Consider the following 25,621-nt stretch of genomic DNA (forward strand, 5'->3'; position numbering starts at 1 on the left):
CGCACCATGAGAACTACAACTCCCGAGAACCCTTGCGGCCGGGTTGGGGTGCATGCTGCGCTTGCGTACATCCGGGGCTCGGCCGCTCTGTGCGCTCGCTGATGCAAGAGAGCTGAGCTGAGCGCGGCGGTGGCTGCAGTACCTTCGGGAGGCGACGGACTGGCTCCGTGAGCGGCGTCGTAGTGACCGGCTTCGGCGACTGACCCTCCTCCGTTTCCGTAGCGCGCGCTGTGTGAGCCCGGCCCTCAGCCATGTCGGGAGACGAGGTGAGGGGCTCCCAGCCTGAGGCCAGCGCCGCCGCCATGTGGGCAGCCGGGCCTGAGGCCTGCGCCACCGCCATGTGGGGGAGCCGAGCCTGAGGCCTGCTCCGGAGCAGAGAGGGGCCGGGGCTGAGCCGGGCACGGGTTGCTCCGCGCGGGACCTGTCCTGGGGTTGTGAGAGAGCCGGAGCGGGGCCTGTATTTCTTCCGTCGGCCCCTGCTGGGTGGGGGGAACGGGGCCTGGCGGGGTGGTGCCGGCCGCTCCGCGGGTGGCAGGGGGCTTGGCCTCCCCTGCTGGGGGGAGGGGAGGTCACCCTCCTTAGGCGCGGGGAGGATGATTGTGGCGGGGGCTGCGCTTGTGTTCCCGTGCGGACGGCCCTCGGCGCTGCACGGTGGGCTAGGGCCTCTGCTGGGAATGGAGGCTTCAGGCCTGCTCAGGAAGGGTGTGTGTGGGAGCCTGCCTGGACGAGGGGGTACTCCTCCGGGGAAGGGAGGGTTTTCTCTCTGGCTCCCTGAGATGCTAAAGAAAAATGAGTTGTTTCTGTCTACCAAGTGATCTCCTTTCCCAGAAAAAGCAAGGGGGGGGAGGAAGAGGAGGAATTTTAAAAACTGGACTCCAGACCCTGGCTGGCTACTAGTCTGTGTAGATGAGATATGACCCGGTCATTGGATAACTTACAGCAATTGACAAGGATATTTTCTCTAGTGCCAAGTGCTGCTTCCCACCCACCCCAGCAGTTTGTCAGTGGGTGAGCTTTATAACACTAGTAATAGTGATTATAGCTGGGGGGGGAGGAGAATAGCTACTTTGTTTTGATGTGGTCCAAGCAAAGTTGGCTTCACTTGCCAAAAACCAACAGCAGTTCTTGACTGTTGATTGATGAAAACTAGAGCCTAGAAGAATGTGGTATTGCTCCTGCTTGCATCCGTTAATAACTAGGAAATAATACTCAATTATTTTGTAGTGCTTTTGCTGTTTTTTTTTCTGGGAGGGAAAGAAGCCTTTATTTGCAGAGGGGTTGCAATGGTGTGAGTGGAGTGGAGAGGGGGGCTTTCCTCTAGCCAGTAGCACCTTAATCTTTCTCCTTTTAATACTTAAAGAACACCTATTTAGGCCTGGTCTACACACAGTGTATGTACTAGCATAATTATTTTGTATACGGGTGTGAGTTTTTTACCAATACAGTTACACCAGTTCAGTTCCTTGTGTGGACACAGTTATTATGGTATAAAGATGTGTTTACCTGATCTAGCTTCTTCCCATTCCTGTATGGGAATAAACTACGCTGATATAAGGTACCTTTATGTCGGTATGACTATCCATGCTAGGAGGATGTATGTGTGCAACTCAGTTTGTCTCTCTTTAACTGCTTAAAAAAAATGAAGATTAAGCTACAATTGATTGGAGGGTGAACCACTCACAATGAAACCCCTGTTTCCAGGTCAAGGCTAGCTTCCCACTCAAAATACTCCAGAATTTACTGGCTTCTAACTGATGCAAGCAGGGGACAAATGACCATTGAAGACCATGAGCTACACCAGTGGTTCAAATAGGGCTAATTCCAAGTGTAGGCAAGACCTAAGCTCACTAACTGGAAGTTAGATGTACTTTTTCAGTTTGTATTTTATGCCTTTAACAGCACTCTGATTTGTTTAGTCGGTTTCATTGTTTCCATGTGTAATCAATATCAGGATTTGAAAATTCTAGTTGTCTATAGCATGTAGGACATTTTCATAAGCAAGTAGCATTACATTTGCAAAGCCTAAAGGATCGTTTCTGAAAATGTAACTATCTAGCCCTTGTGGCTCCAAAGAGAATCTTGCAGATGCAGAATTGACAAGTGACCACATTTCCCCCCCCCCCCCCATGCATTCATTTGGCAGCCCTGTCACACCTGCTTGCATCATTTGGGGAGGGGGAAGCAGGGGACTCTCATGTTTTGACCTGTGGGAAGATGCACTGGGCTGGAAACCAGGAGGCAATGAGTTTTGAACTTGCCTTTTCCACTGAGTGCTGTTAATATTTCTGTGTGGTTCACAATCCTTGTTACTGACCAGGGCCTCATGCCCTTAGTCTGGGAAATAGGCAACTATCATTCCCTCATTTTACAAACCAGATACCTTGTGGTGCCCCTCTTAGTTAACTTCAAGCACAGCTGGGAATAGAACCCAGGTCTCCGATATGACAGAGCTAAGCCTTGTCCACTCTGTCTTTTAGAATCAGCGTACCAAATGTATATGCTTAACTAGCCTGGCTGTAACCACAGCTCCAACTACTAGATCACAGTTTGCTCCCAGAGCTAGGAGTAGGACCCAGGAATCCTGATGCTAAACATTCCACTGCTGTGTCACAAATAATTGTGATCCACTGACAAAGAAAGGAAGCTTCATTCTTGAAGGTATGTCAGTAGTTCTTATTTGGGGACTGGATGACTCAGAGGATTATCAAAGAGTTGTAGAGCCAGTCACCAGTTTGAATCCAGCCCAGCTCAGGCGTTGAAAATTGTTCCCATCCAGTGTAAATGTGATACCCTCATACTCATTTCATATTGAGGTCCTCACCTATCACAAATTTTCCACCATGGTTTTCACTAAGTGACAGGTTGACAGAGGCCAGAATTGCATCCGTGATGGAGATGAACTGTCTGTGTTAGCCCTAGCAAAGTAGTGTGCATGAAACTTGCCCTGCTGCTGCCCAGTAGATTAAGGTGACTCCCTTCATCAGAGATCAAATAGTCCTGCACCTTTCATCAACATGATTTTAAAGTTATTTATGTAACATTGTAAATATGCAAATTAAGTCATTAAATTATTGACATAGCGTTACACAGATCTGCATGAAACTTAGTCTATGTAGATGTGTCTTGAGTGTAAACCAGTGTAGTGTCTGCCTAAGTCTAGGATGGTTTTAGTGCCTGTAACGATAGCTTAAAACTTTTGCAAGCTTCAGTAAAGTGAAAACTCCCAAGTTGCTAGTCTGTTTACACTTGTGCTATACAGAATTCTGTGGGGAGCACTGAAACTGACAAAGCTAGCAGCAGAGGCAAGCACTGGAGCTGTTCACAGTGGAGAACTCAACTGAAACTAGGGGATAAATATGGTAGCAGGAATATGCCCCAGTTGAAGCAGCCAGCATGTGATGAAATCATAGGGTACTAGCCCACTCTTGCAGTGTTGAGAGACCCTTCGTTGGAAGGAAGGAACAATAGTGTGTGTGGCAGAGGGTAGTCTTCATGTTTACTAACCAGATGTCATGGGGTCCAGTGACAGCACTGTCATAGGAATCCCAGTATGTTCTCCATTCCCTGCAATTTGGGAATTGCATTGTCTTCTCACCTGAGTGTTGCCTTTGGACAGTGGGACCCTCGCTTTTTCTATTGTCTCTAAGTAGATTTACTTTTCCCTGGCTATGAGGGCTCTGAATTTTTTTATTTTTAGTTTTTGAGAAGGGGGTGAGTGGATATATGTGGGATTGGACAGGAGAGAGAGAGATGGTCTGAATTAGAGAAGATTAATATAGTTAAGACTTTGGCTATGTCTACACTACCACTGGTTCGATGTGCTGACGATCGATACACTGGGGGTTGATTTAGCGGGTCTAGCAAAGATCCGCTAAATCGACTGCAGATCGCTCTCCAGTACTCCAACCCGAATGAGAAGAGTAAGAGTAAGTCAATGGGAGAGTGTCTCCCGTCGACCCAGTGCAGCGTAGACACCGCAGTAAGTTGACCTAAGCTACATTGATTCCAGCTACGTTGTTAGGTCGATTTACATGGTAACGTAGACATTGTCGTTGGGAGAAAATGGAAGGAGAAATGGGGTAGAAAATAATAGAGGAGGTGGTACATAGAGCAGCATAGGGAAAGAATGATGTAAGTGGCTTTTAGGTTGTAAGCTCTGTGGGACAGGGACGGTCACATTTTGTTTGTGCAGTGCCTAGCACAATGGGACCAGTCTGGTTAACACCGGGGTTCTCAAATTGGGGGTCGGGATCCCTCTGGGGGTCGCAAGGTTATTACATGGGGGGTCGCGAGCTGTCAACCTCCACCCCAAACCCCACTTTGCCTCCAGCATTTATAATGGTCTTAAATAGATTTAAAAAAAATTAATTTATAAGGGAGGGGGTCACACTCAGAGGCTTGCTATGTGAAAGGGGTCACCAGTAAAAAAGTTTGAGAATCATTGGGTTAAGATCTTTATGTACTCATCATCATGGCAAATTCAAATAGGATGTTGCTTACTTGCAGATTGAGTGCCACTGGGATCAATCTCTGGCTAGATCCTTAATGTGGTCTGGCTGGATATTTAGTTAGATCCCTCGCTGGCAATCTTATCATCCCATTGAATCTTTTGGCATCCCTGTGATTGCTGGGCTTGTAGTGGCATTCCTTGGTAAACAAGCTTCGGAAGTTGGCCTTTTCTAATAAGGTCTCTCGGTGCTACTACTATTTAAATATTAAAGTGGTGTGAGAGAGCAGGAAACAAGGAAGCTCTATGGGGCAGTGCATGCTTTTTAGTAAGTGTTTGCATGCTTCCTATTGAAATCCCTGATTAGAGCTCGAAGGTGATGCAAATAATAACTATACTGCAAACAATAAGGAAAAGATGCACCATAAAGAAAATATGAAAGAAAAAAGGTGCAGTGAAGCCCAGGTGTATTAAATACGAAGTTTAAGTGCAGAGGCTATTGCTTGGGAAGAAAGGTGACAGCACCGATAACTGTCACCCTCTATGCTTGGCTTAGGCATTGTCTAAACAAGAAAGTTGCACTGGTTTCACTTAAATTAGTTTTTACACTCCTTAATGCATTTAATAGATTAAATTTAAATGCAACAACAGATATGTAACTGTTGAGGCATAGGGCTAGGGTATTTCTGCATTGCAGTCCATTTAAACCTCTTAGGTTGGATCTACATAAGCAAACTTTGTAGCTTAGCATAATGTTACAACATAGCATAATGCTATGGTGACAAATGTCTAAATGCTCTAAATCCACAGTACGTTTTCCACCGTTGATACAACTGGTGGACCTTGCTGAATTACAGCTGGGGAGTTTGTGTAAACAAGATATTAGTGGTCAAAATCCAATAAGCTGACTTTTTATATAGTGTTTGACAGAACTCTTAGTTACTTGGGAAATGTCTCCGAATGGGTGACTCTGTAGCCTAACTTGTATTTGATAGTAAAAGTCATAGTACATGATTGGGTTTCTCCTTATTCACGTAAACAAACCTGTGTCTTAAAAGAAATCCTGGAGGATGTAAGCAAACTTTCATTTACATATCCCCCAAAGGATGCTTTCCCATCTGGAAGCAGCCAGAGTGCGGTGTGCTTGGCTGTGCATGACTTTCCCTGCCATGATGCTCCGCCTGCACAATTGGCTGAAGCAGTGGTGTCCTAAGAGCTGCCCATAGCAGCTTGATGCCTGCTGCAGAATCTCCCAAACTAAGAATCTCCAGGTGGGAAGATGTAAGCGGTTTCTGGCCAGGCAAAACAAACAATAGGACAGGACTGAGTTTGGCCCTGTATTTATGTCTGAGAAGCTACAAAGGGTTTGCTTCTGGTGTCTTACAACATATCCTCATTAAATTTAGTCATAAGTAGGGCTATCAAGCAATACAAAAATTAATCACGATTAATCATACGATTAATCGCACTGTTAAACAATAATAGAATACCATTTATTTTAATATTTTTGGATGTTTTCTACATTGTCAAATACACGTCTGCCGCGATATAACGCTGCCCTCGGGAGCCAAAAAATCTTACCGCGTTATATTGAACTTGCTTTGATCCACCGGAGTGCGCAGCCCTGTACCCCCCGGAGCACTGCTTTACCGCATTATATCCGAATTCGTGTTACATCGGGTAGCGTTACAGCAAGGTAGCAGTGTATATTGATTTCAATTACAACACAGAATACAAAGTGTGCAGTGCTCACTTTATATTTATTTTTTATTACAAATATTTTCACTGTAAAAAACAAAAGAAATAGTATATTTCAATTCACCTAATACAAGTACTGTAGTGCAATCTCTTTATAATGAAAGTTGAACTTACAAATGTAGAATTATGTACAAAAAATAACTGCATTCAAAAATAAAACAATGCAAAACTTTCTGCAAGTCCATTCAGTCAATTGCTCAATCAAACAAGTTTGGTTACAATTTGCAGGAGATAATGCTGCTCATGTCTTGTTTACAATGTCACCTGAAAGTGAGAACAGGCTTTCCCATGGCACTGTTGTAACCGGCATTGCAAGATATTTACGTGCCAGATGCGCTAAAGATTCATATGTCCCTTCATGCTTCAACCACCGTTCCTGAATATATGCATCCATGCTGATGACGGGTTCTGTTTGATAATGATCCAAAGCAGAGTGGACTGATGCATGTTCATTTTCATCATCTGAATCAGATGCCACCAGCAGAAGGTTGACTTTCTTTTTTGGTGGTTCGGGTTCTGTAGTTTCCTCATCGGAGTGTTGCTCTTTTAAGACATCTGAAAGCATTCTCCACACCTCATCCCGCTCAGATTTTGGAAGGCACTTCAGATTCTTAAATCTTGGGTCGAGTGCTGTATCTATCCTTAGAAATCTCACATTGGTACCTTCTTTGCGTTTTGTCAGATCTGCTGTGAAAGTGTTCTTAAAACGAACATGTGCTGGGTCATCATCCGAGACTGCTATAACATGAAATATATGGCAGAATGCAGGTAAAACAGAACAGGAGACATACAATTCTCCCCCAAGGAGTTCAGTCCCAAATTTAATTAACACATTTTTTTTTAACGAGCGTCATCATCATGGAAGTATGTCCTCTGGAATGGTGGCCGAAGCATGAAGGGGCATATGAATGTTTAGCATGTATGGCACGTAAATACCTTGCAACGCCATCTGCAAAAGTCTGTTCTCACTTTCAGGTGACATTGTAAATAAGAAGTAGGTCAGCATTCTCAGCTCTAAATGTAAACAAACTTGTATGTCTTAGCAGTTGGCTGAACAAGAAGTAGGACTGAGTGGACTTGTAGGCACTAAAGTTTTACATTTTGTTTTTGAATGCAGTTATGTAACAAAAAAAATCTACATTTGTAAGTTACACTTTCATGATAAAGAGATTGCACTACAGTACTTGTATGAGGTGAATCCAAACATCTTTTGTTTATCATTTTTACAGTGCAAATATTTGTAATAAAATATAAAGTGAGCACTGTACACTTTGTGTTATATTTAAAATCAATATATTTGAAAATATAGAAAAACAAACAATAGAATACCAATTGAAATTTATTAAATATTTTTGGATGTTTTTCTACATTTTCAAATATCGTGCACTTCAAGGCGGAGAGAATGATTCGCAAGTGTGTATTGCCTAATAATATTACTAAGGCTTGGAATGTGCAAACATCTTGTAAAAGACATTCAAGCACAGAATTTATTAGCCAGTTATACAGAAACACTTAAAAAGCTCATAGTTTGAGAACTTCAGTCCTCACTCTCATGTACCTACAGCGTACATGCGGTATCTGTATGTTGCCTATACTTCAGATAATAGCCAACATGTGAAGTCTTCCTCACTTCAGTAGCTTAGCACAGTGCTTTGTGAACTGCCTGCATAATTAAATGTGTTGAGACCCAGGCAATGAGGGATTTGGAAAAGTGGTCACCAAGCAGTGGAGAATTATAAGATTTTGACAAGAGGTAGTTCCATGAAAAGAAATATTGGATAACCATTATCTTACTGGAATAACATAAGTGAGGTTAGTAGCTAAATACACAAGTATAAAAATTTTAATTTGTAGATCTGCTGGGATAACGAAGTTACAAGGCAACAAAACTCACTAACATAATATACTGGTGGTTCTGACCATGCTACTTACTAGGGCAAGGCTGTGAATGAACTCTATCTTACTGGGTTGTTGTGTCAGTGGCCTCAACCTGTATGTGATGCTGTCACATTTAATAATAGGGTAGATACCCATGTGCGACAAAAGGCTGTTTGGTCTGCCAGTCATATCTATAATATCAGGATTAAATGGAGAGGCAAAACATTAAGGTATGATGGAAATTTAACATCTAGTATATAAGCTTTCTAAAAAACCAAACTGTGTGGTTATACCAAATACTCATGTTCCTCAGACGCTAGAGAGGAAGGGTGGCTCAGTATTGAGAGCACTAGTCTGGAACTTGGGAGACTGAATTTAGTTTCCTCTTTAGCCCCAGGCTTCTTGTGTGACCTTGAGCAAACCACGTAGTTTCTTTGTGCCTCAGTTCCCCATTTGTAAAATGAGGATGATGATCCTTTACTGTCTCACAAGGGTGGTGTTAGGATAAATTCACCAAAAAGCATCAGAGGCCCCAGTACTAATTAATTGAGGTCATATAAATATTCTAGGTTGAGATCATCTTTTTGTACATGGAACAACTGTTTATCAGGGATGCAGAATCAAAGTGCCAAGTATTTTTGGTGGAGGGACTTTGCCTGTATCACTCCTTTCCAGGGGTATTCCAGCTCAAGCCTGTCTTTAGAGTGTTGTCCCTTTTAGGGTATGCCCATATTGCAGTGTAAGCCTGTGCTTGAGCCTGGGCTCAAACCTAGCCCTTCCCTTGCATCTACACTGCAATTGCTCTAACCCAGGGCCCCAGACCCTGCAGGAGGGTCTGAGCTCAAGTTAAGCTGAGACCCAGGGTACAAGCCCTATTGTTTTGCAGTGTAGACACAGCCCTGCTTTTAACTCATGTCCCAGGAGTCAGCCAAGAAGTATCCCACAATTCCATGGGACAACTTCCTTTAGTCCTCTCTATCCCAACAATCTGCAATCCACTCTATTGAAAATGGAAGCCATCCCCTTTTGCCAGCAGCAGCAGCTCAAGTCAGTGTTAACCCAGTCTCTTCTAATCAATGATCTGCAAGCATGCTATCAGAGAGAGACTCCTGGGTTTGTAGTGGAGAGTGAACTGATCAAGCCTTTTGCAAAGCGAACTGCTTCCTGGTAATGTGCAGGGCAGGCAGTAAAATTTCCCCACAGTGCACCATGGGGTTAGTGGGACTTGACCAGCTGACCTGTGTTAGGGACCCATGAGCTAGAGTGGCCACTTTTCAGGGAAGGGGATGAGGTCCTTGGGACTCTGGGATATGGTTACTTTAATTCAGGTCTGTGCATTGCAGCGTGGATCCCCGAGCCCTAGGTGCTAGCATGGGTTAGACCAGTCTTAACACGGTGTTAAAATACAATGGAGACGCTCAAGCCCATGGTTCCCTAACACAGGTCAGTTGGTCAAGTCCCACTAACCCTGGGCATACATTACAGTGTAGACATACTCTTAGTAATAACTTTGCTGCAATAATTGAAGCTGAAGAATAGAAATAACAGGTAACTGAGGAGTGAGCGATTTAGGCCTTGTCTACTCTAGTGACACTTTTTTTTTTTTTTTGAAAAAATTCTCTAGCCTCTGACACAGGTTCAGCACCTCATGAATGTAACCTTTTTCAGACGGAGGTCTGATTTACACCTAAAACAGAGGTCAGCCTAGCTACATTGCTGAGGAATGTGAAAAATTCACGCCCCTGAGAGACATAGTTAAGCTGACCTAAGCCCCGGTGTAGACACCAGTAGGTTGACAAATTAATTCTTCTGTTGTCCTACCTACCACCTCTAAGAGAGGTAGATTTACTGCAGTGAAGGAAAACCCCCTTAAATGGAAATGCAGCTGGAGGCCAATCTACCCTAAGGCTCCCAACTCTAATACCTGTTCAGCTGAACTCAGGGTTGATAAAAATAGATGTTTTTTTAATTCAGCTTTTTTATTTTGTTTAAAATTATAAGTTTTTCTTTTTTAAAATAAACCTGTTTAAAATGAAATCTGAATTTAATACAAAATATGTTAAGGACTAAACTACTTATAATCACAAAACATTTAAATAAAAAATAAGTATGCTGAATCAATGAGTCTCTATTAAACACTTTGAGTTAAGCATTGCTTTTCTATGTAAAGAGAGCTGTTCTCCTAATTCTAACTTTTAAGGTCAAGCTCTATAAATATGACACTATAAGTCATGTGCCGTATTAAGGGCTTGATCTGTGGCAGATATAGGGGCTGTGCTACTGGGTGCAAGAGTCTTGCAGAGACATCACTGGGACTCCAGGAGCCCTCATCATGTACCTTGTCACTAGGTAGCAAAAAGATGTACCAAATTTAGTGTAAATGCTTTATTTTGTTATAAATCAACATATTTAGTGGTTATATCAACCAATGATAATTCACCTTACTGTAGAAAATAACTGAAGTACAAATGGAAAAGTTTATTAAAATCTATTTAAATTGAGGCTTTCCACATGGGTGATTTAAATCCTGATTTAACTCAATTCACCCTGGTGAACTGGTGTTAAAATGGTTGGAAACTTTTGAAAAATTTCACAAAGTGTGGACAAAACCAAAGAGCCTTAGTACTTGAATAAAAGGTTACTTTAGAGATCTGTCCTGGGACAAACATTCATCATGCTTCTAAACAAGCACTTTTGCAGTCATGTTAACTTGGACTAGTTGTCAGCTAACTCAAGTTAAAACATAACCATAAATTATAGTATAGACAAACTCCTACTTGGGACCCAAGCCTAAGGACTACTGAGTTAGCTGTAAATAGTGCTATACGATGGCCTCTTTCAGAGTAACCTGCATAAAGTCTGCTGGTGCTACTGTAACAAATTAAATGATGGTAAAGAGTGTTGCTAATGAACACTTGACTTTTACAGATGATTTTTGATCCCACTATGAGCAAGAAGAAGAAGAAAAAGAAGAAGCCCTTCATGCTGGATGAAGAAGGAGGAGAGACACAAGCAGAAGAGACACAGTTGTCAGAAACAAAAGAAGTGGAACCAGAACCAACAGAGGACAAAGATATAGAAGCTGATGAAGAGGACAGTAGGAAGAAAGGTATAGTGAAACATTTCATTTGGCAGTTTCAAAACATAGTTTCCAGCTGTGTGTCCTCAGGGCAAGGGCTATGTATAAGTACATGAAGACAGTTGACCACAATGAGGCCTTTGTTCTGATTGGGCTTCTAGGAACTGCTGTAACACAAATATGTAAGTGCGATTTTTTTCTTCTCTTCTTCTTGAGCTTTTGTGCTGTACTCCTGTAAGCAAAATGGTGTCTTAATTTACAAGAACTCTGCTTTCTCCACTGCAACTGAAGTCTTTGTCATGAACAAAATTGAGAGGTGCTCTAAAAACTGCCAAAATGCTTGTGGTCTGCTGTATTATAGTTCTAGTTCTTTGTATTCTGAGCCCATTTAATGTAGAGCCAGAAGGCAGTTGCAATAATTTCAGAGTAACAGTAAAAATTAGGATGGGAGATACTCAAAATCATTGCAAGACAAGTTTTTCTTGGTGTCTTGGTCAATGACAATAATCCAGCTAATCCAATATTGTACTCTTCAAGTTCTCACGAGAAATAACTTGCAGTTATATTTGACTCACTTTAACTGAAGTTAGCCATATTGAGATGACCTGATAACATGAAGTAAACTGAAAGGACATTACTAACTTAATCACATTTGTGTGTAAAATTAACCTGTTACATGTAATACCTAAGATGATTGAAAAGGCAATTTTATCTCTTTTCCACATTATTTTTTGTGACGTCAAGCTTCTCTATCAAAAGCACAAACTTTCCTTTCTGTGGTCAGTTTCCCCTTGTGTGAGGAACAGCAACAGGGAAGATGAAAAAATATTTAAAATAAATAGGAAAACATGATTGTATGCCACAAAAATTGTCAAGGGGTATTCTGTGGCATATGTAGCACTCATAACTAGTAAACTAGCTTTTTTTTTTTTAACCTGACTAGTTTATCCTAGTGAGTAGGTGTCCCTTTAAGTCTTTCAGAGGTATGTTTTTGAGAATTCATATCTGAACCAGAATACTTAGGGTTTGTCTATACTGCAATTTAAGCCCAGGCTTAGTGGGACTTGAGTCAGCTGACCAATGTTAGGGAACCATGGGCTTGAACATCCCCATTTTATTTTAACCCTATGTTAAGACTTTTCTAACAGGTGCTCAAACCTAGGGTTCTGGCATCCACACTGCAGTGTGCAGACCTGAGTCAAAGTAACCATATCCCAGAGTCCCTAGTAAACACTTCCCTCCCCCCTCGCTCTCTTCCCCCCCCCCCTCTTTTCCACCCCTGCAAAATGTGACTGCTCTAGCCCTAGGACTGTGGTGCACTGTAGGGAAAAATGTACTGCCTGCCCTGCATGTTACCAGGAAGCGGCTTGATCAGTTTGCTCTCCATTACAAATCCAGGAGGCTCTCTGATAGTGCACATGCAGATCGGAGATCAGAAGACAATGGGTTAACACTGACTTAAGCTGCTGACATTGGCAAAGGTGGGTGCATGGGGTGGTTTCCGTTTTCAAGAGTGGATTGCAGATTGTTGGCATAGAGAGGACTAAGGAAGTTGTCCCATAAAATGGTGGGATACTTCCAGCTGACTCCTGGGACCTGAGTCATGTGCAGCTGTGTCTACACAGCAAAACAATAGGGCTTGTACTCTGGGTCCTGGCTTAACTCAAAACTCAAGCTCAGACCTTCCCGTCCTACAGGGTCCTGGAACCATGGGCCCAAGCCCTGAGTTAGCATAACTGCAGTGCAGATGAGGGGGAAATGGGTGGGGGGAGGTTAGGCGTGAGTCCGGGCTCAAACATGGGTTTGCATTGCAATGTAGACATACCATTAGTTTCTAAACTGGTAACATGATTGCTAATCCTGGACTTTTCAACTTTCTGGTTTTTTAGATGCATCAGATGATCTGGATGACTTAAACTTCTTCAACCAAAAGAAAAAGAAGAAGAAAACAAAAAAGATGTTTGATATAGATGAAGCAGAAGAGGGTATAAAGGTCAGTTTATAAGGATGTGACCTAGTTCGTATAATTAAACCCAGTTGGGCTTACTGAAAATTCCCCCTTTTCTCATCCATCTGTGTCCTTGTCCTGTGCCTGCATTTCACTCTTCCATTCTTTTAAGATTGACAGTTCAGGAATTCCTTGGCAGTCATTCATCTTAATTAGCCAGATGGATCACTATTAAATGATATAAAATGTTCCCTTTATGTACACTTGGGACTAGCTGGATATACTTCTTTTACAATGTTCTTTTCTATGCAAGGTGTAAGAGGCAAGTTAGTGTTTAGTAAGCATTCTAGAAATGTAATTCTGTAAAGTGTGTGTGTGTGTGTGTGTGTGTGTGTGTACACACACACACACCAATCTGGTGTTCAGGTTTATAATTTCATTATTGTTTTTTGATTTGAGAAAAGTAACGTTGATAATGCCAGAAGCCACATGCATTATGTTTCACTGAAGGTCAACTTTTCAAATGAAGAGCTGACAGTTTCTCCTGTAAAATCTTTGTTTCTAGTCCTCATGATTTCTTTAAACATTGGGTGTAACTTCAGGGACTCTAGGAAGACTGTGTGATATTTCTACTCTTGACTCCTGTTTTTATAAATCTGACAGGTAATATATCACGTTTAAGCATGGCAGATAAGCCTAAAGAGCAGCAGAGCAAGGATCTGTGCTACACAATATGCACACTTTTCTGCCCTCTACCCTAAGGGAAAAAACTTCCCCTCTGACCTTCACAGCATATCTAAGCTCTGTTATTCTGTGTTCTTTACATGTTCAAAAACTTCTTTACACGTAGCAAGAGCAGGATTGGAGGAAAACTTTGCCTTCAGTTTCTCTGACACATGGGGTCTCTTGCCCTGGTTGTGTGTCAGTGTGGCTGGAAGCCTCTAATAAGTCAAAGGTATTGTGTGACCCTGTACTGGTCAGTAGTTCAAAACCTACTAATCGGCTGCAGTAGGGAATGGCCATAGTTGGTCACATGACCACATGTTAGCTAAACTGTTCAGCAATCCAAGGGAATAAAATAAACCCTATTCTTTAATAATAATAATAATAATAATAATAATTAAAAAAAAGCTAGATTTTTATAGCCACAAGCACTGATTTGCACATGTGCACCAGAAGATGCACCCCAGCTGTGCATGCAAAGTTGTGTATTTAAAAATCTGGCCCCAAATTCCATCTCAATAGTATAACTAGCAAGGGAATGTCGGTCATCTGCCTTTAGCATAATCTAGATCACTCCTTCAAATTTAAATCTGTCATATTTAAGAACTGCTAAGGATTTTCTGTCTCACTTCCTGCGTGCTATGTTGGGTGTCACTTTCATATGTTCTGGCTGAATTTTTTCTTCCTTTTTGTAGGATTTAAAAATTGAAGGTGATGTGCAAGAGCCAGTGGAACCAGAAGATGACCTTGATATCATGCTTGGCAACAAAAAGAAAAAGAAGAAGAATGTGAAGTTTCCAGATGAAGATGAAATATTGGAAAAGGATGAAGGTAAAACCAACTTACAAGAGTTTAAGTCCTGGCTTGTGCTGCTGGTGAAAGTGGGTAATCTTGCAAATAAAGTATTCTTATTGCCTAAATAGGCACAGTTTTTTAGTTAAAATGGCATCTCCTTGTTTTGGGATTTTCTATTATAAGGCTAAATAATATCTCAATGGTGGAGCCATGTGGTCCTTGTTTATATTCTGGTCATATCCGTCAATGTGTGGAGGAAAACTTCGGCTCACAATACACATTTCTTGGGAATCTTCTTGTACAGGCTGCTAGAAATAGCATTAGCTCTGTCTGTCCAAGAAGTCCACCTTTTTTAACATCTTGTGCTTCATGAATCTCAAACAACTTTCCTTTCCCACAGCTCTGGAGGATGAAGACAGCAAAAAAGATGATGGAATTTCTTTTAGCTTTCATACTGGACCTGCATGGGCAGGTTCAGAAAGGGACTACACGTATGATGAGGTAAAGTTAAAAATGCTTTCCAAATATTTCCCAAATCCAGCTACACCAATGCTAATTAATTTAATATCCACATACACCTCTACCCTGATATAACCCTATCCTTGGGAGCCAAAAAATCTTACCACGTTATATTGAACTTGCTTTGATCCACCGGAGTGCGCAGCCGTCTCCCCCTCCTCTTTCCCCCCCTTCCCCCCCCCGGAGCGCTGCTTTGCTGCGTTATATCCGAATTTGTGCTGTATCGGGTTGCGTTATATCGGGGCAGAGGTGTATTCTGTTTCTAACTTAATCCTTAAGTACATATGATCAAAGGTTTCTGGAAACGTTAAAAATAATTAGAAACACGAAATCGCTTTAAAAATACAAAACAAGAACCCGATCCTGCAATCAGATCCCTCTCGGTAGACCCCTGTGCTGCACAACTGACTTCATTAGGGGTCCACATAATCAAATTATGGGATTTGTGCCCACGTGTGAAAAAGCTTGTGTGCTTATTTAATTTATAAAGTGTAAATGTTTCTCTCAAGAAAGGTCAATAGTCATTTCAACAAATTTGTATTATGCATGCTAAGAGCAAATTTTAGACCAGGATTCATAGATTCCAAAGCCAGAAGGTAACATTATGATCATCTAGTCTGACCTCCTGTATAACACGGGCCATAGAATTTCCCCAAAATAATTCCTAGAGCAGATCTTCTAGAAAAACATCTGATCTTGATTTAAAAATTGTCAGTGATGGCGAATCTGTCATGACCTTGGTAAACTATTCCAGTGGTTAATTACTCTCTCTTAAAATTTGTAGATTATTTCCAGTCTGATTTTGTCTATTTTCAACTTCCAGCTATTGGATTGTGTCATACCTTTGTTTGCTAGGTTGAAGAGCCTATTAGTAAAAATGTGTTTCCCATGATAGTGGAAAATACATCATTTTGGGGAAACTAAGTGTCAGAGGGCTTTTTATATACAATGTTGTGGCCATGTTGGTTCCAGGATATTGGAGAGACGAGGTGGGTGAGGTAATACCTTCTTTGTACCAACTTCTGTTGATGAAAGAAACAAGCTTTTGAGCTTATGCAGAGCTCTTCTTTAGGTCTGGGAAATGTATTCTGAGGCCTGGTCTACAGTGGGGGGTGGGATTGATCTAAGATACGCAACTTCAGCTACGAGAATAGCATAGCTGAAGTTGACGAATCTTAGATCGACTTAGAATCACTTACTTCGCGTCCTCACAGCACAGGATCGATGGCCGCCGCTCCCCCCTCGACTCTGCTTCTGCCTCTTGCCATGGTGGAGTTCTGGAGTCGATGACAGAGTGATCAGGGATCAATTTATCGCGTCTACACTAGACACGATAAATCGATCCCCAATAGATCGATCACTACCCGCTGGATCAGACGTACCCTGAGTGTCACAGCTAAATACAAGGTGGAACAGATTGTTTTGAGTATAAGTAGTTAACACACATTTCCAAGGACCATTCAGGGAGAAGTGGCCAGTTAACACCTCTCCAGTCATAGGGGGATGGGAAAAACTTGGATGGGGGGTGTTACAGATTGTTATAATAATCCACAAATCCAGTGTCTCTTCAGTACGTGATTTTTAGTATCTATCAACGTTATGAATTTAAGCTTCCAGGCGTGGCTTTTGAAGGTATCGTGAAGATGAGGACTGAGAGGCCAGAGAGTGATTGCTTTGTGTAGGGATGTATAGAACCCATGGATCTTAAAAGGTGTGTTTGTGGGAAGTGTTGATCGTCTTATCAGTGGAGATATAGCTACAGGTTTTGCATCTGTTGTTCTGGCAGGTTCTGGTGCTGCTTTGAGTTGGTGTCTCCTTGTCTGTGGGGAGCTTGCTTCTGATGAGCTTGGAGAAGTTGGTGGGTGGGAGGGGAGAGAGGATTATTTGAAGGCCAGAAGAGGAGGTCAGGAAAGATTTCTTTCAGGTTGTGGTTGATTATGGGTTGTAACTGTTTAATAATACCCTTTATGGGATCCAATGTAGGATGGTAGGTGACAACTAGGAGTGTGTGGATGGAGGGATTTTTATTTCCATATTGCAGCAGGTTCTCTTTGGGTATTTGGGTAGCCTGATCCATGATGTAATCACACTCCACCAGACAAGTAATCTGAATGCCTGGCTGTGGAGAACAGATTTCTTCATGTGCTGGGGGTGGTTACTGGATCTGTGAAGGTAGGTGTGGTGATCTGGATTGTCTGTCGGCTTCCATTGTTGAAGCTGATCTTGGTGTCCAGGAAGTTGATGCCAGTGTTGGAGTGTGCTAGAGAGAGTTTAATGCATGGGTGGTGGTTGTTGAAGTTGCGATGGAAATCGGAGGGAGTTTAGGTCACTTGTCCAGAGGATGCAAATATCATTGAAGTATCTCAGGTTTATGGTTGGTTTTGTGGTGCATTTCTCCAAAAATTCTTCAAGATGACCCGTGAAGAGATTAGCATATTGGGGAGGCCTAATGGTACTCATGGCTGTTCCCATGTTTTGGACAAAGTGCGTGTGGAATGTAAAATTGTAATGGATGAGTTTAGTGATGTGCGTGGTGGCTTAAACATGCAGTTGAAAGTACGCTGGGGAAAAAGTACATTGTTAGAAGTTCAGTCTGGCAGAAATATGATCTTAAATGCTATAGCACTTAGTTCCATGGTAGTGGAAAAATTATACACCTCTCTAGACATAAAATACAGCAATATAAAACGTTTTGTGGATGGCAGGATAAATTATTAAAGGAATGCATGTTGATGTAAACATGTCTGTTCCTGCAGTTGCTGAATCGAGTTTTTAACATAATGCGGGAAAAGAATCCGGACATGGTAGCTGGAGAAAAAAGAAAATTCGTCATGAAACCTCCACAGGTTGTAAGAGTAGGAACCAAGAAAACGTCATTTGTCAACTTTACAGATATCTGTAAACTGTAAGTTTGGCAGCTTTTAAGATCTCTTGGGGGCACAAGGCAGGAAATACTGTGTCCTTCCTGTAGTGCATAGTTAATGATTGTCTGACTGCATGGACTTGCAAAAAGCTATATTAAACTATTTATTAATCACTTAAAAATTGTGCCAAGTAGAGTGGGACAGTTACCTTCTGTATTTTATATACAGTAGAACCTCAGAGTTACGAACACCAGAGTTACAAACTGAATAGTCAACCACCCACCTCATTTGGAACTGGAAGTACACAATCAGCATCAGAGACCAAAAAAAAGCAAATACAGTACTGTGTTAAACGAAAATTACTAAAAAAAAAAAGGGGGGGGCAGCATTTTTATTCTGCATAGTAAAGTTTCAAAGCTGTATTATATCAATATTCAGTTGTAAACTTTTGAAAAAACAACCATAATGTTTTGAGCAGATTTATGAACTTTTCAGAGTTACGAATAACCTCCATTCCTGAGATGTTTGTAATGCTGAGGTTCTATTGTACAACACTTCTGTTAATACACCTCAGAGCCTTTTTTGCAACTGCTTGACATTGACTCTTTGGATTTGTGATCCACAATTTGTAACCCATCAGATCCTTGTGAGGAGTACTTAACTAGTTATTCCCCATTTTGTCGTGCATTTGATCTTTTCCTTTCCAAGTCTGGTACTTGAATTTGTCTCCACTGAATTTCATTTTGTTGATTTCAGACCAATTCTCCAATTTGTCCAGGTCATTTTGAATTCTAATGGCGTTTAAAACAGTAACCATGTAACTGATTAAAATTCTGTCGGTTATACAGTTAAAGGTTTCCCTGGGGAGCTTGGGGGGGGGGGGGGGGGGGGTGCTGCAGGCCCCCCCCCCACACACATGTTTTACACGGAGCTCCGCTGCTGCCCCCGTGCCTGGGGCTATGCTGCTGCCCAGCATCATGGTGCATCCTGGGTCCTCCCAGCTTGGGCGTGCCAGGATGCCGGCTGGGTGGAGTTTAACCATTAACCAATAGCCTTGATGCTTATTGGTTTTTGTTAAAAGGTTAAACTCTTACATTCCTAATTCTAACCCTGTCCTCCAAAATGCTTGTAGCCTCTGCCAGCTGTGTTATCTGTAAATTCTATAAGCATACTCTTTATTCCATTATCCAGGTCATTAATGAAACTATTGAATAGTACAGGACCCAAGACTGACCCCTGTGGGACACCACTAGATGTGCTCTCCCAGTTTTACAGCAAACCAGTGATGACTATTTTTTTAAAAGTCTTTGAACCAGTTGTGCACCCACCTTATAGTAACTTCATCTATGCCACATTTCCCTAGTTTGCTTGTTAAAATGTCATGTGGGGCTGTGTCAAAAGCCTTAATAAAATCACGATATATCACTTCTGCTGTTTCCTATCCACTAGGCCAGTAACCCTGTCAAAAAGGGGAATTAAGTTGGTTTGGCATAATTCATTCTTGACAAATCCATGCTGGCAATTCCCTATACCTCTGTTATCCTCTTGGTGCTTATAAATTGATTGTTTAATAATTTGTATCTTTCCAGGTATTGAAGTTAGGCTGACTAGTCTATAATTCTTAGTGTTATTCCAGAGATAAAATCCGAGCCCTGTTTGTGCCTACACCTTTAATAGGCTTGCCATTCTGAGAAGTTCTTATTAATTGCGATTCTTAAATATCAAGTTCTTCTGGAAGGTGGAGGTTAAAAATAACTTTTTACTTTTATTTTTAGATTGCATCGTCAGCCAAAACATCTCCTGGCATTTTTGTTGGCTGAGCTGGGTACGAGGTAAGTAACTTGTACCTTCCCCCTCCCCCCTCTTTTTTGGTTTAGCAGTCCTGATGTACATATTTGGGCATGCTTTCTTCCCTCTAATGGTGAGAGTGGAGATGCCACATGGTAACTCTCCTCTCCCTCCAGAAGCCTCTATGCCAGGAGTTCTCACATCAAATTTTTTGGTGGCCTCAAGAGTGTGGCCACCAACTCTTGCTGGTGGCTGCTCTGACAGTTTTTCCTAAAATACTTAATTAACATTAGGAAAAACAAATAAATATGCACAGGTACATGTCCCGATCACTGTAATCTATCTATGTAGGGTGTGTTATGTTTTTTTAACAGACTTAATAAAAAAAATAGTGTGCAGTTGTCTCTCTTCTTTATTGGACCTAAACAGAATAGAAACACAAATAAGGTGCTTTGAACGTTGCTGTCATTTTTCTTATTGTTTCTGTTGCTTTTTTTAGACTTGCTAGCTACTAAGTGTGCTGTGAAAAGTGATATTAACAAACATACAGATATCACTTTTCACAACAAGCTTACTCAGCCCTGGCAAGCCTGGGCACAAATTATGAACTTGGGCCCAGAGCCCATCACCATGCAGCCAGGGAATGGAGCTCGAAGCCCAATTGCTGGAGCCTGCCATCCGAGGGCTGAAGCCCGATCCACTGTCCCCGCGAAGGTGCGGAACTCACTGGCTGCCTGCTCCTCCACCTTGTGTCTCTCCAGAGGGGGGCAGGCTTTGCACCCGCCCTGTCCCCCCAATCACTGCCCAGGAGGCTGTGGCCAGGAGAAGCCCCTGGTGGCCACATTTGAGAAATGCTGCTCTATGCTGTGTGTGGTTAAGTCGGTCTGGTAGGTCAGGGAGGAGTTGTAACTAACAGTGCCGTTCATAGACCATCTATCACAGTATAAAAGAACACTTTATGGATGGATTTTGCATGACTTGTTGTTTTACCCGTTTTCAGATTGCACAGTAGTTGCTAGTTGTCTACAAAAGACAAGCATGGCTAGACTTAAGTGCTATTATCTGCAGATATACAGAGAACTGAATAGCCTAGTCACAAAATGCTTGACTAATTTTTGATGCCTATTAGTTCAGGTATTGAGCTCCCTTCACCTCAAACTAATCTTACAGAAAAGCTTCTAAAACTTGGTTTGTAAGATCACTGCTACCATTCTTTCTCGCTTGCATCAGCATGGCTAGAAAAATGGTTTGCTTATTGCTATTACAACAATCTATTGCGAACTTCCTCTGAACCATGCTGTAGTGACTGTTTGTCAAATCAGCACAAGTACCACGTTCACCATACCATTGAAGAGCTTGAGTATTTTTGGGTTTTGTGTGGTGTGCCAATTAAGCTGTCTTATTCACAATAATTATTGCATTGAGGATTTATGCTCAGATGACATTGCACTTTGAATTCCTGACCATTAGTGAAATTTTTCATCAGTTTCTTTTGCACAGATTAAATCTTGCTGATTAGATTGCTTTTATTAAGAAGCTTTGTGCCCAAGCATGCATCAATTGACCTATTGCGTGTTTCAGATCTCCTTGTCCCTTCTTTACAACTTGATATGTTCTGATTTGCACATTACTGAATTCATTTTTCTTTTAAATTAGTGGCTCAATAGATGGTAACAACCAACTTGTAATCAAAGGACGATTCCAACAAAAACAGATAGAAAATGTTTTGAGACGATACATCAGTAAGTACAATTCCCTCTTCTACAAGTTTCTCTTCCTAGCATCTCTGTCTTTAAAATAAAGACAGCTTTTTCATGAATTTTCTAAACTGGGTCACTGGTATAAAGAAACAGATCAGATCAGCCCAGTTCTGGTCAGGATAATCCTACACCGCTGGAGATACTAAAGAATACATGATTTTCTCACGGTGTTATAATGGAGTAATTATAGATTACTTGGTCCTGATAGCAATAAACAAGTGGACTGGAGGGAGGCATTAGTTTGGCTCTATCCCTGGACTTGAAGACATGGTGAGAAAGCTAGTGAGACTATTGTAGCATTGCTTCCTGCCAGTCTCAATGACTTGTTTACTTTCTTGCCTTGGCAAAGGGCTGATGGAGGGTACTGTAATGGTGATCTCTGACTAATGTATGTTGTACACATTAATTACTTTACCAGTAAAATGTGTATACTACTGTTCAAAGGAAGCTTCATGAGATCTCCTCTAGCTCCATGGTTGTCATCCCTTTCTATGCAGAGCTGCCTTTTTAAAGCACTGCTTTTCTAACAAAAGGTGTTGAGCTCTGGAAATGCTGTCTCAGCCGGGAAGGCATCTGCAGCTAGTAAAAGATTTTGGTTAGAATCCCTTTTTATAGCATTGGTGTCAGCGTTCAAGGCAGCCAAAACATACACCTTGTTAGCACAGGAACTACTAATAATCAGTAGCTTGGCTCTGCTTTTGAAGTCCATGTTCTAACCACATTTAACTTCTGGGATACTCCTTAACTGCAAAAGGTTGGTATAGTAGTCATGTTTTAAAAAAAGATTGAAATAGCATTTACTAGTGAATTGATGCCTCTTCGGTGATGTCTTAATGCAGTACCTTTCAATTACAACTTAATTTCTTTTCTCCAGAGGAGTATGTTACCTGTCATACGTGTCGGTCACCAGACACGATTCTACAGAAGGACACCAGATTATATTTCTTGCAGTGTGAGACCTGCCATTCTCGCTGCTCCGTTGCCAGCATCAAAACTGGTTTCCAGGCTGTCACAGGCAAGAGAGCACAGCTCCGTGCCAAAGCTAACTAGTTTGCTAATTGACACTGGATTTTGCCAAGTGTTCTGGGGAGATGTGACTGGACAGGTTTACAATCGGAGTGGATTTACCATTGTATTAAAAACAAGATTGTAAAAGATACCAAGATATTTGGCTTTTGATTGGTTGGTCTGTGAAATCCTTGCAAGATGCAGATCCTCAAGCTGTTCACATACATTTGCTCATTGAATATATTTTACCAACTGTCAGAGAAACGTGATGGGAAAGGAGGTGCTTTTTAATCCATTCACAGACTTCTGTAAAATGCAAGATAAATTAAAGTTATTATAACAGAGACTGTCTTTCATTTGAATTTTTCCTCCAGTTTTTCTCTTAAGTTGTACCTGACAATTGCCATGAACACAATTTTACTATGACTACATGCAGACTACGTTAATGAATTATGTCCAAAGAGCAGGATAAGACTTAAGCACACACTTCAGAGTGTCTTTTTTTCATTTAGCAAGCTCCTTTTTAGGGACCCTATAGCTAGAACAGACAAACTAGTTGTTATACAAAAGAGATACTGGCTGATTCCCAATGGCTATAATAGTCATGCCCATGTTCTTTTTTTAATACATGTAAGGATTCCTGGTTACTTTCCCTCACTACCCCTTTCCTTTCATCCTTTGCTACTATGAGAACTGGCTTACGAAGTGAAAAGCTGTTCAGTGTCAACTTCCCTTAATGTTGGTGTTCATACAGCTATTAAGGACACTTTATCTGCTAAATGCAGCTGTACAGTTTATTAAGGAGAGAACATAACCCTTACGTAGTTCAGAAGATCAGCCCTGGATGCCATGTTGGTACTGAATGTACACCTAGTGAGTTGGTAAACTATTGTAAACATTCACAGTGTCACTGTACTAAATTTACAGATTCTCCTACATGAATTTCTCTCTCGCTCTCTTCTCACTTAGCTCTGTGCTTTGCACCGCTTTAAATAACTAATCAAGTTAAATGAAGCAAAAATGAAAAGGGTATCAGTAACTTTTTATTGCAAACTAGCTCCATTACAATGGAAATGTAAAAATAGTATCGAGTTAAAATTTGACACTAGCAGGTATCTTGGGTTCCAGATTTAATACACACAAACTGTATTGTGTAAGACATGCACCTTTCTCCACTAGCACAAGGTATTTTTAGAAAAGAGAATTCTGAAACTGATTTAAAAACAAACAAAACCCCACTCAACTTAGTGTAGGTCCGACACACAGCTGTACACTCGTCTCTTACTGTCTAGTACTTGCACTAAATGCTGCTCACTTCAGTTTTCTTGCCTAGGAATCTAGTTAAAACTGTTTAAACACTAGCTGGGAATAGGAAAGCATGCTTTCCATTATAGTACTGTCACCTAAAAAAACATGCTTTCTATTTGAATAACTAACCTCTAAAATTGAAGTGTAGTGCCAGTCTAGGGAGTAATTCGGCAGCAGGCCGGTGGCTTGATGGGAGTTGAATGGCTTCCCTGCATGTAACCATAGTATCTATGCACCTAGTAAATGAAGTGTGGATGACCGTATTACTGACTCATTTTAAGACTGAAATTGAAGGGTTTCTGTTCTGAGTTTTTAATCTTTATTTGTATATATACTAATATACAATCCAATTTTGCTGGTAAACCATTTTTATTTGCTATTTGAAAACTACTTGACAATACAGTGCAGTTAAAGTCAAGGTTTTATAGCTCGTTTCTTAAAAGCATTTTGAATTTGAAGAGTGAGCTGTAACCAATGTTGGATGTGTCTTTAAGTGAATAAAACCAGGATCAGTGCCTCTTGTGTAACATAAGTATTGTAGTCTTGTTTTCTTTAACAAATAGTACGGGGCATTCTTCTATTGGAAGTGAGGCTGGGAAGTGGGGGAGGCACAGAGCTGTTGGGGTGCACTGAAGTAGTCTTTAAACTGATTTACATTGAAAACAAGCTTGCTTTGTCATAGGTATGAAACCTTTAAAGACTCCTTTGAAATCCAGTAAAGTGCCACAAGTACTCCTGTTCTTTTTGCGGATACAGACTAACACGGCTGCTACTCTGAAACCAGTAAAATGAATGTGCTTCGTCTTGAGTTGGTGACATATTGTAATGCATTAAACAAGCATGTTTCACCTCCAATTCCCCAGTATGGATGCATTTAAAATACCATGTTGCTACTGAATTATCAGTCAATTGTTTGCATACTTTTATTGTGTGCTATTACCAGTTCGGTCTTTGAGGAAAATTCAGAGAGTTTAAGCTGTTGTAGCTTTTTCCTTTCATTGTCTCCCCCTTTGTCTTGATCCAGTTTACAGTCTTAGACTTAATTCATGGAGAGGAGTTTCTTAAACTAGGCTATGTGCATGTTACACACTCCTGGTAGTGCTATTTCCTGTTGTGCCGTGTCTTCCAGCCTCCAGCCAACTGTACAGACTTCCTCCCGTTGGCTCATTGGATGAAATCCAGAGGACGGGTAAGAAGGTGTGTTCAGTGAGTGAGATTTTAAGGAGGTGAAATCAATGTAATTTACAATCCAAGGGTACCAGGGTGTAAATTACACCAGCTTCTGTTTGCTTCAGAATTTGCCCCTTTTAAGAGTAGACTCACTTTCTTTGTCTTCCCATCATTCCGTTTGGAGCCTGTACTTTGTTTAGTCACTAAACCCTGAGCAGATGCAATAGTCACTGTTCCCATGAAAACAATTTCCTCTGCATTTAGGAGTATATGGGATCTGAATGAGGGGGAGGTGTATATATTGTAACGAGCACGATAAAGCAAGTGTAGGCAAAATGTATATGCACAATTCAAAGTCTGTTATGGGATCTCCTGGGACACCTCTCAGACTGGTGTACACTTGGGGTGCATTCACATTTCCAGGTGCAAAGAAATGTACTTCTGTGGGAGTTGCACATTCATGCAGGATGAGTGAGATAGGAGGAGGAGGAGAGGTAAGATACTTTTTGTGCAGGATTAGAGTAAGATACTAGTTAGACTGAATAGGGGGACTTTAGATGGGGCAAACCTTTGCTT

At 41.4% G+C, this 25,621-nt stretch overlaps 1 protein-coding gene across 1 annotated transcript; it reads left to right on the forward strand.

The window, feature by feature from the left end:
* The first annotated feature begins 70 nt into the window (after window positions 1–70).
* Window positions 71–24,407, forward strand: EIF2S2 (eukaryotic translation initiation factor 2 subunit beta). Its single transcript, XM_054045388.1, has 9 exons — window positions 71–266; window positions 11,012–11,192; window positions 13,052–13,155; window positions 14,529–14,664; window positions 15,029–15,129; window positions 17,904–18,052; window positions 19,787–19,843; window positions 21,456–21,541; window positions 22,434–24,407. Exons 1-9 carry the CDS (start codon window positions 252–254, stop codon window positions 22,607–22,609), a joined length of 1,005 nt encoding a protein of 334 aa, XP_053901363.1. The 5' UTR covers window positions 71–251; the 3' UTR covers window positions 22,610–24,407.
* The last annotated feature ends 1,214 nt before the right edge of the window (window positions 24,408–25,621 follow it).

This window comes from Malaclemys terrapin, chromosome 12 (assembly GCF_027887155.1).
Source record: "Malaclemys terrapin pileata isolate rMalTer1 chromosome 12, rMalTer1.hap1, whole genome shotgun sequence".
In the NCBI taxonomy this organism is placed as follows: domain Eukaryota; kingdom Metazoa; phylum Chordata; order Testudines; family Emydidae; genus Malaclemys; species Malaclemys terrapin.